Source organism: Lepisosteus oculatus, chromosome 4 (genome assembly GCF_040954835.1).
Source record: "Lepisosteus oculatus isolate fLepOcu1 chromosome 4, fLepOcu1.hap2, whole genome shotgun sequence".
NCBI lineage: Eukaryota > Metazoa > Chordata > Actinopteri > Semionotiformes > Lepisosteidae > Lepisosteus > Lepisosteus oculatus.
Window position 1 is genome coordinate 10,570,515 of NC_090699.1, and position 12,917 is coordinate 10,583,431.

At 50.7% G+C, this 12,917-nt stretch overlaps 1 protein-coding gene across 1 annotated transcript; it reads left to right on the forward strand.

Moving 5' to 3' along the window:
* The first annotated feature begins 1,824 nt into the window (after positions 1-1,824).
* cct7 (chaperonin containing TCP1, subunit 7 (eta)) lies at positions 1,825-10,740 on the forward strand. Its single transcript, XM_006643190.3, has 12 exons — positions 1,825-1,930; positions 3,549-3,702; positions 4,855-4,961; positions 5,376-5,501; positions 6,094-6,146; positions 6,689-6,860; positions 7,381-7,545; positions 7,888-8,076; positions 8,623-8,720; positions 9,155-9,287; positions 9,411-9,617; positions 9,835-10,740. The coding sequence occupies exons 1-12, from the start codon at positions 1,925-1,927 to the stop codon at positions 10,057-10,059; spliced, it is 1,635 nt and encodes a 544-aa protein (XP_006643253.2). The 5' UTR covers positions 1,825-1,924; the 3' UTR covers positions 10,060-10,740.
* The last annotated feature ends 2,177 nt before the right edge of the window (positions 10,741-12,917 follow it).

Here is a 12,917-nt window from a genome sequence, read left to right on the forward strand (position 1 = left end):
AAGTGTAAGCAATTATTATTATTCCTACATTCATTCACTCATTAGTCCACTTGATGGTGAGAGTTACACTACAGTCACCTATTCCACTGTAAATAAGAGCAGATTTCACTAAGATCGGATATAACAATCTCTGGCACGTTTCTGAGCATTAATAGTTAAAAATAATCCCTCCACCACCAGTGTGCAGCCCCACCTGGATGATGCTCCAGTACTCTCCCCACACACCGGCTCTCAGTGGGGAGGAGAGCAGAGTGATGAAGCCAGTTCAGAGAGGGGGGTTATTAGGAGGCCATGATTGGTAAAGGAGATTGAGAAATGCCCAGGGATTTTTAATGGCCACAGAGAGTCAGGACCTCGGTTTTAAATCTCATCCAAAGCAAGATGGCCTTTTTACAGTATAGTGTCCACTCTGTATATTGTATAGTGTATTCAATACTTATATTGTAGTGAGAAACAGGTGAAGGTTAGTTCCAAACTGAAAAGAAAAACATTTCGGCTGTGGAGCCTTCTTCAGGTGGGGCTTCATCAGGCCTTCCTCACACCAGAAGAAGGCTCCACAGCCGAAACGTTGTGTTTCTTCTCTTCTCAGCAGGGAATGTTCCTTTGCAGCCTGCACATGCTGTCGCAGCTACCCTGCTTGCAGTGGGAAATCCATATTCACGCCCCTAAGGACACTGTCCCCATATGACTTGTAATTCAACACTCTAGTGTTGCTAAGATAGCTGTCTGAGATTCCTCAGTGAGTGGGGCAGTGGGTAGCATCGCTGTTGCGCAGTGCTGGGGCCCTGGGTTTAATTCCGGACCCGGGGTGCTGTCTGTGTGGAGTTTGCATGTTCCCCCGTCATTTATGTTGGAGTTTTCTCCCACTGTCCAAAAACGCATAGTCTTCCCCGTGATGGACAGGCATGGTGTCTTGTGCCCATAGCCTGCTGGGATATGCTCTGGCTCCCCTGAGCCCCTGACTAGAATAATCGCTTTGAAAATGGAGGAAAACCTCACAGACACGGTATTCTAAACTTTCGGGGAGCCCAATATTCCGGTCCTTTATTTGTAGAAGCATCTTTCATTTTTTTCATCACTGCGATGTCGAGCCCCCTTACAACCAGATTTCTCTAGAACATAGCAATGGTTAATTATTGCATGGACCTACGTGTTCCCTTTTTTTAGTTATCTCCTCCTAGGTCAACAAGCTACCCAGTGAAGAAAAAAACCAAACATCTGCGCTATGAATACCAGCAAGTCCAGCTTCCTGGTGTGTTTTTGTGTGGTCGCTATTGTTATCGCTATCCCGAGTTCAGAGGGATCTTCTAAATATAAAAGCGCATCTGTCCTTATCTTTAAATTCAACCCTGAATTCCTATCTTTATGCCTTGCGTTTGAGTTATTGTTTATTGCACTTTTTCAGGCTTTTTCCACCCAATAATGTAATAATAATAATAATAATAATAATAATAATAATAATAATAATAATAATAATAATATATCCGTTCTTTTCGATATTTATCGGTGTTGGTTTTGTATTAAGTTTGTTTTATTGTACTAATCATTACTTTCATCGTATATCAGTCTAATTTAATGCTTTTTGCACCGTTATTTGTTTTTGTTTTTTACAGTTCGTGGTTTATTTTCGATAAACTGTAACTCGGACTAAAGCGTCCGTTAAGATCAAGGAAGACAGTGCAGCGCCCATTCAAGGCGCTCAAGCCTTAACTCCACCCCCTCCCACAACCCTCGCACCGCCCTCTCTCGAACAGCCCAATCACACACAGGCTTCATCCCGAACCACGCCCACGGAGGAGGTGTGCGTCGCCCAGTAAGGCCAAGGCGTTGGTACTACGCCCCTCCCTCTTGCTGGAAACTTCCTCCGTCGAGGTGCATTGTGGGAGCTTCCGACCGGCTTGAGCGTAGCGACAGAGCCGACAAGATGATGGTGAGTGAATGGATTTACCCTCCCTTTGCAACCCGCTTTCATCCATCTGTCACCCATCTCTAGAATATCGAACCGCACGGGTGGTTCGACGAAGCAGACCCCCTTCTCTTAAGAACCGGCAGTATCGGTCGTGGAAGAAGGATGATCGCGTTCAATTTGTTTGTTTGGATTTCTCGTGGTTACGGTCTCCGTCTCTTTCAGTGGGGGTGCTGCCTTGTCATTGTCGCTCGACTCAGAAGCGCCGCTGGCTGAAACAGAAAAGCTGCTTGTTTGTTGAAAACCGTGTTTGTCTTTTTTGTTCCGGGATCGGAGTCCCATGTGTTACCGCGGGTTTCCCGTCTTTAATCGTGTTGTGGGAGAGAGAAATGCACCGATTCGCCGCGCCAGTCCTCTGACAGTCTTCGGTAGGCCTGAGACATGACAGTTTGGGCCCTGTTGAACTACTGTCTCTAGTTACGGTAAAAAAAAAACAAAACCGAACCTTTATCAAAGGAGGTTTCTGTCTGTGTGTTTCAGTCCAGCCCTCCGTGTGCTGAACCGTGTGCACAGTAACCGATTACAGTACCGAGGGAGGGGCTGAAGTGCTCTCCTTTTGTGCAGTGTTGAATATTTTGCCTAAAAAAATCATTGAAGTCTCCTGGTTTGGTGCAGCTGCAGTTTTTTTTTAATTCTGCAAAATAAGTGATGGACAATGGCTGTTCCCCTCCTTGAGGGGGTCCCCCCCCCTAGTCCCAGGGAGCCCCAATCCAGCTATTCGTTTAGGTCACCCTAAATCGCCCGGTGAAAGCTATTGATGTTTTTGTCCCTAGTGATCTCCACCTGACTTAATTGAACACATTGCCTGTTGAGTTGATGGCAGTTAACTTCCAGTATTTATGGACTTCAGAGATGAGACTTCATAGAGACTGATTTAAAGGCAAGAGTGTGGCTCTACAGGACCAGCCCTGGACTGGCTGGATCAGGGCTAGAGAACCCCCCTGGGCTGTAACAGTAGTTCTAATGATCTTATTTCAGAGGCCTCTGGAGACACTACCTCCTCACAACAGGGAGCTGTGCCTTTCTGCCTGCCTCAAATAGAATAAAAAGAGCTCTCTCCTTTATTCTTTGTGTGCCATCAAGTCCCAGGTGTGGCCAGTAGGTCACCTCGTGCTTGGTGCAGAATATCACAAGAAGTGTTCACCTCCTTCTTGCTGAAATATCGCTGCTGGTGTCTGTTGCTAGGTTACAGCACAGGGCTGGTTCCAGTCCCATCACTGGAGAAAACCTTAGTAATGTCCTCGGGAGGAAGTCACAAGATGGATCCGGATTGGCAATCGATGCAGCTCCCATAGAAAAGAGATTGTTGCACCAAGGCTACAGTGATTGCAGAAATATTCAGTTGAATGCTTTGTATTCTTCCCCACAGGCTTGTCTTTTTCTCTCTTCCTAATCTGCATAATGCAAAGCAAGTCTTCGCTGCTCTGCAGCAGGGAATTACAAACATACACAGTCTTAATGTTGGTGTAGTCCTGTTACGCTTCAGCACTTTGGTGAGGTTCCATTGTCGTGCTCGGCGAGTTTGGCCGCAGTGGGGTTCTGGCAAGTCGCCGTGGTGACAGTCCCCCCTCTTGCTCCGCAGCCCACACCAGTGATCCTGCTGAAAGAGGGGACGGACACCTCCCAGGGCGTCCCCCAGCTCGTCAGCAACATCAACGCCTGCCAGGTCATCTCCGAGGCCGTGCGCACCACCCTGGGGCCACGCGGCATGGACAAGCTCATGGTGGACAGCAGAGGTGAGCCCCGCCGCCTGCTCTCGGGGCAATGGCCAGAGGGAGACCCCCCCCTAGCCCGTTTGACAGTGATCCGAGGGTCTCTTACCCTGGCTGCCTCCAAGAGGTGCTCGTGTTGATAACGTGGCTAGACAGCTTGTTCTGCACTCCTACCACCCTTTGTGTAAACAAGTGCCTCCCATCCCGCCTGGACAATCTCTTTTAGCTGTGTCTTGAAAGAAGCCAGGTTATTGGCTTGAACAACATGGCTAGACAGCTTGTTCCACACTCCTACCACCCTTTGTGTAAAGAAGCCCCCCCCCCCCCCCCCCTCCCCCCTCAGTTTTCAATGCTGTTCCCTGAAAATTTCACTGGTGTCCGCTGGGTTGCCATTGTCAGGGCCCTTAAGGGTTGTATCAGGTCCCCTAATTGTTCTGTTCTGTACTTGAAAGGCTCGGCTTCATCAGCCTGTCGTGTACAACTTCTTGAGCCCCTGAAAATAGCTGATCTTGTCATTTTCTGTTCTGTGGAGCGCCTTAATTCTAGCATTCTTATCACTCCCACTCCACGTCGTCCTTAGAAGTGATGAGGCACGAGCTTGTGTACCGTTATGCACCCAAGTGGCAATGGGCTCCTGTCCTGCTCATCTCACATGAATAGATCATATACTAAAGATAGTATTCTGCAATAAAATAGCAAAGTAACTTGTGGATTAACTAGACTGTTTTAATCAAATTAAAACCAAGATTCAGATATCGAAAGTTAAGTGCTGCACAGCCATAACTATTTTCTTGTACTTTTGAATCCATATCTGTTTAAAATTTTATCTGTTCTTATTTCTGATGGCTTTAGGTGACCAAGGTATTGCCTTATGCAGCGTAGACCACTGTCTGAAATAATAAACCTGTATTGAAACAGAAATGCATCCTGTCCAGATCAAGTCCACGCAGGGTGGAGATCTGAGCTGCACACTTCTCTGTTGGCGGCTTCAGGGTGACGACGCCAGTTTGCATGCGGAGAAACTGTTCAGTGTGTCTTGCCTGGCTGTGAGGAACGTGCACTGCAGCAGTCCTGGCCCAGAAATCGTATTTCTGAGTGTTCTTCCAGTAGGTCATGTGGGGCTAGCTGGTAGCAGCTGGCTAACGGTATCCCGTGATATTTTTCTTCCTCCTGTAGGGAAAGCTACCATCTCCAATGACGGCGCCACCATTCTGAAGCTCCTGGATGTGGTTCACCCAGCCGCCAAGACCCTGGTGGACATCGCCAAGTCCCAGGATGCCGAGGTGAGTGTCCGTCGAACGCCTCCCTGTTGACCCTACGAGGTCCGGGAGTTGGTCTGTGTTCAGAGACTCAAGCAGTCTCCCTCTGGGTGGGCTAGCAAGAAGCGAAGGTGGGCTACTTTTTAAACAAAGCTCTGTGACAGTTCCCTGCATTTCAGAAAACATGCACAGGTTGGTTCCACGCTGAAAAGCAAAGAGAACAGACACAAGGTTTTGGCCATTGAGCGTCCTACAGAGCAGCAGAAGTCACAATGGTTTAATTTAATCATAAATAGCCCTGTCGTGTGATCCCAGCTCGCCTTTTCGTGCTGCGTGCAGACTTCGGAAACGATCTAGATCAAAAGCCGGTGCTTTGTCAGCTTTACTTCTCCTCCTCTTGCTCCCCCGGCGCTCCTGACTCGGTCCCTGTCTCTCCAGGTGGGCGACGGCACGACCTCTGTGACCCTGCTGGCAGCGGAGTTCCTGAAGCAGGTGAAGTCCTACGTGGAGGAGGGGCTGCACCCCCAGATCATCATCCGTGCCTTCCGCACCGCCACCCAGCTGGTACGTGCCCCCACCCCACCCCCTTCCAGAGACTTTCCCACTGCTTCTGGAGGGGGCTTTCCCTCTCAGCCTGGTGGGGTTCGTTCTGGAGCTCAAACCTCCATGTGACCAGTAAGGGGCGCTGAGGAGCAGGTCGTGACTCTCCAGGCGTTTTCAGTTTAATCAGTTCATCAGGACCTGGGATCTCTTCCCTCGCTCCTGGGGGCCCCCCGATCCAGTTTCCAAGACTGGCGACACCACCTTGTTTGTGCATTCAGGGTGTGAGCTGCTCAGTTGAGAGGCCTGGTAGTTGCACAGGCTGGTTTGAAATGGGCTCTTAAATTGCCCTCAGCTGAAATTGAGGACCGCAAAGCTGTTACATGTGTCTGATGCTGGAGACCTCTGTCCTAGACCTACACGGTGGCTTGAGCTGCCCTTTTCAGCCCTGCAAAAGGTCCGAGTTGGTATCTGTGGCTGAAGGAAGCAGGAGCACGTGTTGGTAGAATGTGGGAATCGCTAGTATAAGAGCTGATGTCTCCTGCTGTACCGCCTGCTAGACTTGTTGGCCAGACCGTGCTCTGAACTCTGAAGGCTTGTCTTTTTCTCTCTTCAGGCTGTGAAAAAGACCGAAGAAATCGCCGTCACTGTGAAGAAAGATGATAAGCAGTGAGTTTCGTTTATTTCCAGATTGCACTCAGGGGCTCTCTCTGAACTGATTCCAAACAGTCAGAGTGGATTAAGAGCCCTGCAGCAGCAGTTCTAATTTGAGATTAAGTTTCGGAAACTTCCAGTTTCCAGTTGAGTCCTAACCACTCCTCGCCACTGCCGATTTCACCTAGACCAGTCTCGTCTGGGGGGGTGACCTGAGTTTTCCATTCAGCAGAACCAGGCCGGGGACATTTCCTCGCTGAACAACAGGCTAACAGGCCCGTCAGCGCAGAAACCCTTTTCTTCTCTCTAATGCGGTTAAAACTCACATGGAGATGGAACGCGGCCAGTAACTAGCACAGATGGCTTTTTTGTGCCATGATTGCTAGAGCCAACAGAAACGATTGTTTTTCTGAAACCCGTGCTCTACGAAGGCGGCTCGTCTCGTCCCCTCTGTGAGGGATGAGGAAAGATGACCGGGGGGACCTGCTGCCCTCATCTGACCTGACCCAACACTGTGGGCTCATCCCTGCGCCTGTCTGTCTCTGTCTGTCCCGCAGGGAGCAGAGGAGCTTGCTGGAGAAGTGCGCCTCCACCGCGCTGAACTCCAAGCTGATCGCCATCCAGAAGGAGTTCTTCTCCAAGATGGTGGTGGACGCCGTGATGCTGCTGGACGACCTTCTGCCCCTGAAAATGATCGGTGTGAAGAAGGTGCAGGGGGGTGCTCTCGAGGTGAGTCCCGGAGTGAGGTTGGGGTTTTAAATTTCTGCGGGCTAGTACTTGTAGCAGAGGTGGTTTAGAAAAGCACTTGGGAGTCTGCGTTGCCTTTACCACCACTTGATTCAACTAATAGGTTGTTGTCATATAACGTATAATAGGTTTATTCCCTGCCGAAAAGAGAAGAAAGAAAACATAACGTTTCGGCCGTGAAGCCCTCTTCAGGTTTGAGAGGCCTCCACGGCTCCAAAGCCGAAACGTTGTTTTCTTTCTTCTCTTTTCAGCAGGGAATAAACCTATTATTTGTTCCTTTGCACCCTATGCATGCTGACGCAGCTCCCCACCTGAACTACTACGTCATATAACATAGATGACTCTTCACTGTTGGATTTTGGTTTTCCAATATATTTCTTTGCCGGGAGGGTATAGAACCTGCACCTGAAAGTGCTCTTGGGACCAGATCACATGCGTTTAGAACCGTGCTGCTCCAGCCTGCACTCTGCTTGACTCTACCCTCCCTGCCCCCTGCGACCAGGAATCCCAGCTGGTGTCGGGGGTGGCCTTCAAGAAGACCTTCTCCTACGCGGGGTTCGAGATGCAGCCCAAGAAGTACGAGAACCCCCGGATTGCCCTGCTCAACATCGAGCTGGAGCTGAAGGCCGAGAAGGACAACGCCGAGGTCCGGGTGAACTCCGTGGAGGTCAGTGGGTCGCAAAGCCGTAAGAAAAGGTGCCGAGCGTTTCTCTCGGTTGCAGGGAAATCGTTGCCGGAAGGCTGGGGGGGCCTTTTCGTTCCCGTGTCTGCAGAAGGCAAGAAGAAAACTGCCAATGCCTATTTTTAGGTACTTTAGGGGACGCGACTTCCTGTTTGCACTCCCACGCACTGGTGATTCGGGACAGGTTCGAGAGTGATGGTCAGCACGTCTTAAAAAGCCACAGCCGGCGTGAATCGCTTCCTCGCTGGCAAGCGATGTAGATGGCAGACAATCTGAACCGGCGCAGTGAAGGGTGCGTGTCTGATCTCCCGGCGTGTCCCTCTGCAGGACTACCAGGCCATCGTGGACGCGGAGTGGAGCATCCTCTACGACAAGCTGGAGAAGATCTACAAGTCCGGGGCCAAGGTGGTGCTGTCCAAGCTGCCCATCGGCGACGTGGCCACGCAGTACTTTGCCGATCGGGACCTGTTCTGCGCCGGGAGAGTGCTAGAGGAGGACCTCAAGAGGACCATGATGGTATGATGGGGAAGGCAGGGGGGCGGTTAATTAACTCCAGAGTGGGCAAAAATGTGTTTAATTGCAGAGGGAATTTCAGACTGCGCTGATCTGCTATCAGTCTCCAAGGAAAGGTGTTTCGAAAGTAACCAGTACTCTTAGCTGATGTAGTGTCTGCTCATTTCATTTTTAAAAAGCAGTCACTCTTGCCTCTGATGTAGTGGCAGTGTAGTGTAATTTCAGCTGTCCTATATTATGGTGGATGAAAGCATCAGTTCAGACTGTTTGAAGGTAAAGTTGCTGGACTCCGTGCGAGCCCTCACCTGAAATGCTGCTTGTCTTTTTTTTTTGTTGTTGATGGTCCTGGAACAGTTCTGCCGTCTTGCTCCGACAAGTTAGCAGACTGTGTTTCTGAGTGAATTTCTGGGCGGGGGTGCCTTGTGAACCGCGTGGCTGTGTTCTAGTGCCGCAGACGGGGAAACGTGCCAGCTGGGAGCCGCTGGGGCTGGTTTAAGGCAGCAGGTTTGCTTGCAGTGAAATCTGACGGGCATCGTTTCCTCCCATCAGGCCTGTGGGGGCTCCATTCAGACCAGCGTTGGGGCGCTGACGGAAGACGTCCTGGGACAGTGCGCGCTGTTCGAAGAGGTCCAGGTCGGAGGGGAGAGGTAATTTTCGTTTATTGCATCCGCACTGTGCGCTCTGGTGCGACTCTGTTCTGCCTGTGCGGATCAGTACGCCATGACTCCCCGATTTGTTGCCCTTCTTAACTGAGGTACTGACCCAGAAGAACATTGTGCGGCTGGGCTTTTGGTAAAGCGGAAGAGAACGTTAACATGGCGAGCGTGAAACCTTGTCGGCTAAAGTTCAGTGATCATTTGTCGTTTGAGACTTAAGTGTATAGAGATAGATCAGATTGTGTGGTCTGGTATGGCTGAGGGCGGCGTTAATTGGAGGTTCAGAGGCGGTATCTTATGACAGGATATTTTTTTTGGGCTTTTCGAGCCGTGGCCTTCTGCTCTGGCCCGGAAAAGCGCGTGGCCCGTTCTCTCTCAATCACTGCTCGGCTGCGGTAAAGCCAAATCCTTTCCGGTGCTGGCAGGTATAACTTCTTCCGGGGCTGTCCCAAGGCCAGGACCTGCACCATCATCCTGCGGGGAGGCGCCGAGCAGTTCATGGAAGAGACGGAGCGCTCGCTGCACGACGCCATCATGATCGTCCGGAGAGCCATCAAGGTAGGCCGGCTGGGCGGCGGCGGCCAGAGCTCGGTCTGCCTCGTCCCCGTGTCTCGCCCCGGCGCGGTGCTGCTCTCTTTCTCTCTCTCCCTCAACGGTTTTTTTCTGCCGCCCCGCCTCCAGAACGACTCCATAGTGGCCGGAGGCGGCGCCATCGAGATGGAGCTGTCCAAGTACCTGCGCGACTACTCCCGCACCATCCCGGGGAAGCAGCAGCTGCTGATCGGCGCCTACGCCAAGGCCCTGGAGATCATCCCGCGCCAGCTGTGCGACAACGCCGGCTTCGACGCCACCAACATCCTCAACAAGCTGCGGGCCAAGCACGCGCAGGTGAGCCGCGGCGGAGGGCATAGGTGCAGGTCTCGTCCCTCAGGTACCCTTAGAGGTGTAGTTTACCATAGAGAGGGCGCACCTCTCTCTCAAATAGTGAGTTCTGTACTAAGACACGGAGGACGCAGGTGCGTCTTGAAGGTGTTCAGCAGTCGTTTGGGAGGAGCGCCCCCAAGATCCCGAAAGCGCTCATGCCTGTCTGTGCGCCTCCCTGCAGGGCGGGATGTGGTACGGGGTGGACGTGAACAACGAGGACATCGCGGACAACTTTCAGGCCTGCGTGTGGGAGCCGTCCATCGTCCGCATCAACGCCCTGACCGCCGCCTCCGAGGCCGCCTGCCTCATCCTGTCCGTGGACGAGACCATCAAGAACCCGCGCTCCACCGTCGACGCCATGCCGGCCGGGAGAGGCAGGGGCCGGGGCAGGCCGCACGCCCACTAGGGGGCAGCGTCCTGCGCGGCGGCGGGAGCTTTGCCGCTGGCGCTTTTGAAACACGGTTGCGGGATCTTCTCAGCGCACAGACTCTCTCACTGCGGACAGTTAATGGGATGGGATCAGTCCCCCTTGTACAAAAACCCCCTCACTGTAAAAGTTGTGCTGGCCTGGCTGTATTTGTTTTTTCTGATTTTGAAAAGCTGGCGTTGATCAAAGTAAACGTATTAAATTCAAGTGAGACTTCACTAATAATCAGTCTGATTTAGACAAGTTTCATTTTTAATACTTAATATTTTCCATTTCTCCTGAATGCACTAGGGCGGCTAGTTTAATGAAATGCACTGTGTAAAACAAAATAAGGCTTTTCCACCTTCCTTGCAGCAGTACAACCCCCTTCCTCTTACTCTATAATGTGTACAAGAGCTGTTTTGTTTTTCTTGGCTGTCTTATCTGAGAGAAATTGTTTGTGACAAGACCCTGCTTTGCAAGTTTGAAAGCTTTTGGTGAAGAGGAATGGCTTTGTATAACCCACATTCGCAGATCGTACTGGTGTGGACCAGCTCGAAAGATGAGAATGTGCTGCAGAGCCCAGGCCATCTACTTTCCACCCATCTTCTGTAACTATTTATTGGAATTTTTGGGGAATTGATCATTTTGCAGATGAACAAGTAAAGGAGTTAAATCGGATGTCTGTCTCTTAGTGTCTCATTTTCCAGTGTAGACGGATGCTCTTCACTTGTCTCCCATTGCTGGTGGTAAATTAATCAACCTTCAGTCGGGAGCAGTGGGTTATTGAATCGGCATGTTCTTGTTGCCTCTTGAATAACAGCAGACTGACCGGAAGGTAGACACTTTGCGCTGGCAGAAAAAGATGTGTAGAGGACGTCGTAAACCACACAATTGAAGGCGTTCGGCAGCAGTTCTGGGTGCGAGGCAGCAGGGGGCCTGTGTGTGTTGTGTGGTCGCTCACGGTCTTATGGGACAGGCTGCGAAGGAGAAGCAACTGCCAGGGTCCGCATAGCCTTACCTTCACTGGTCACCCCCAACCTGCCCCCCCTCCTCCTGCACCCTGTCGCACTGAAGCAAGATCAGGTCTCCAGGGCCCCTCGCAGGTCCCCTGCTTTCTCTTGTAGTTAGCTGGGCTCAAATCGCAAATGGGACTGAAGGGGCCTGGTGCCCATATGAAGCATAACCAATTTAAAAGCTTCGATAAATGAAATGGGGGGAAAATAGAGAAAGGGGGGAAGCTTGCAAAACTGGAGTATCTCGCTGTGGGATGTAGGATTTCAAAATGAAAAGCCCAATTCCTCCTGTATTCAGACTCCAGCGAATGACTGCTGCTCCAGTCATCCTATGAAGTCTTCGGCCCTCTCGGGTTTCTCTTGGAGTCTCCTGGAGCAATAGGCACACTGCTGCACGCAGGATCACATTTAAGCTGAACAAGAACATGCCAAGAGCTAGTGCATCCATTTGGGAGAGGTGCTCAGTTGTGTACCTACTATAGAGGGTGTGCGTTAGGAAGAGGGGGCCAGCGTGAGCACAATGAGGCCCGGAGTGAGCCCAGAGCTTCTCTTCTCGCGGTCTGGAGCCCCAGTGTTGCTCGCCAGCGCCCTCCAGCCTCCCGCGCAAAAAAAAGAAGCACAGAGAGCAGGAGAAGCGTCACTGCGGCGGCCGTAATGTACATCGGCAATGAGCGCGCCGTGGAGAATTCATAAAAGAAACCAGAACCTTAAAATGTCTATATAGGAGAGCCACAGTCCTAGAGAAACGGGTGAGAGAGGATTTCAGGCTCTGGGTGCTGCGGTACCAGGCTGGGCGAGAAACGGCCAAGTATCTCTGCAGCGCGATGCAGGCCAGAAACCCCACCGTGCAGAAGGCACTACTGCATAGCAGGTACACATAGCAGGTACACTGCAGTAAGAGGGAAGAAGGCGCTGGTCACTGGCTAAAAATCTCCTCAGTCAGCATCGGTAAAGAGACCAGCTGCACCAGTCGCACATCGATTAACACCAGCAAAGGCTTAGTCTAAAAGCAACGTTTCCTACAGTCACCCAAACGTATTACGCAAACAGATGTGTGTAATGGATTTTATTTAGGTGTTCGAACTTATACCCCTGGCTGAGGGAGGAGCCGGCAATGTAGAATTTGAACTACATATTTTTCAGGTGTGAGTGATTGTATATTTTCAGAATAAATTTCTAAACCAAATCATTGACTTGATTTCCTAGTTTCTACACCTATAAAACCTACTGTATCTTTGACGTATAATAGACCTTTAACCATATATGTATAATAGTCCTCTAAATTTATCCATTTAATAGAACTCCGACCATTTAAGTATAACGGACATATATGTATAATTGACGTATAACGATATACGTATATTAGAATTTCCTTCTAGACGAATTACGGACCACATTTATTTGTCTGAGGTATGCGTTTAATAGATGTATATTCTACATCTTTTGCCCACTGGGGCGTGTTCCCATTGTGTGTGTCTGTGCCCAGCAATGGACTGGTGTCCCATCCAGGGTGTATCCTGCCCTGTGTCCGTTCCTTGACAAGGGAGGCCCCAGCTTTCCTGTAACCATGGATTGGAGGTGATGGAAAGGAGATGGATGGATAGCGTCTGAAAGGCGTGCTCAGGAGTGGCTGGTGACATTGGAGACTTTTCCTCTTAGTAGTTCAGGTGGGTAGCTGCGTCAGCATGCGTAGGCTGCAAAGGAACAAGTAATAGGTTTATTCCATGCTGAAAAAAAGAAGAAAGAGAACACAACGTTTCGGCCGTGGAGCCTTCTTCAGGTGTGAGAGAGACAGGGCAGTAGGCAAAGGTAAAGTAGCGGGAGAACAAAGGTTGGGAGGGA

What these genes read in the sequence shown, in the direction of transcription:
- cct7 (XM_006643190.3), top strand. An exon ending in CCAAGTCCCAGGATGCCGAG is followed by an intron (nt 4,962 to 5,375) that starts GTGAGTGTCCGT and finishes CTGTCTCTCCAG; the next exon opens with GTGGGCGACGGCACGACCTC. An exon ending in TGCGGGCCAAGCACGCGCAG is followed by an intron (nt 9,618 to 9,834) that starts GTGAGCCGCGGC and finishes GCCTCCCTGCAG; the next exon opens with GGCGGGATGTGGTACGGGGT.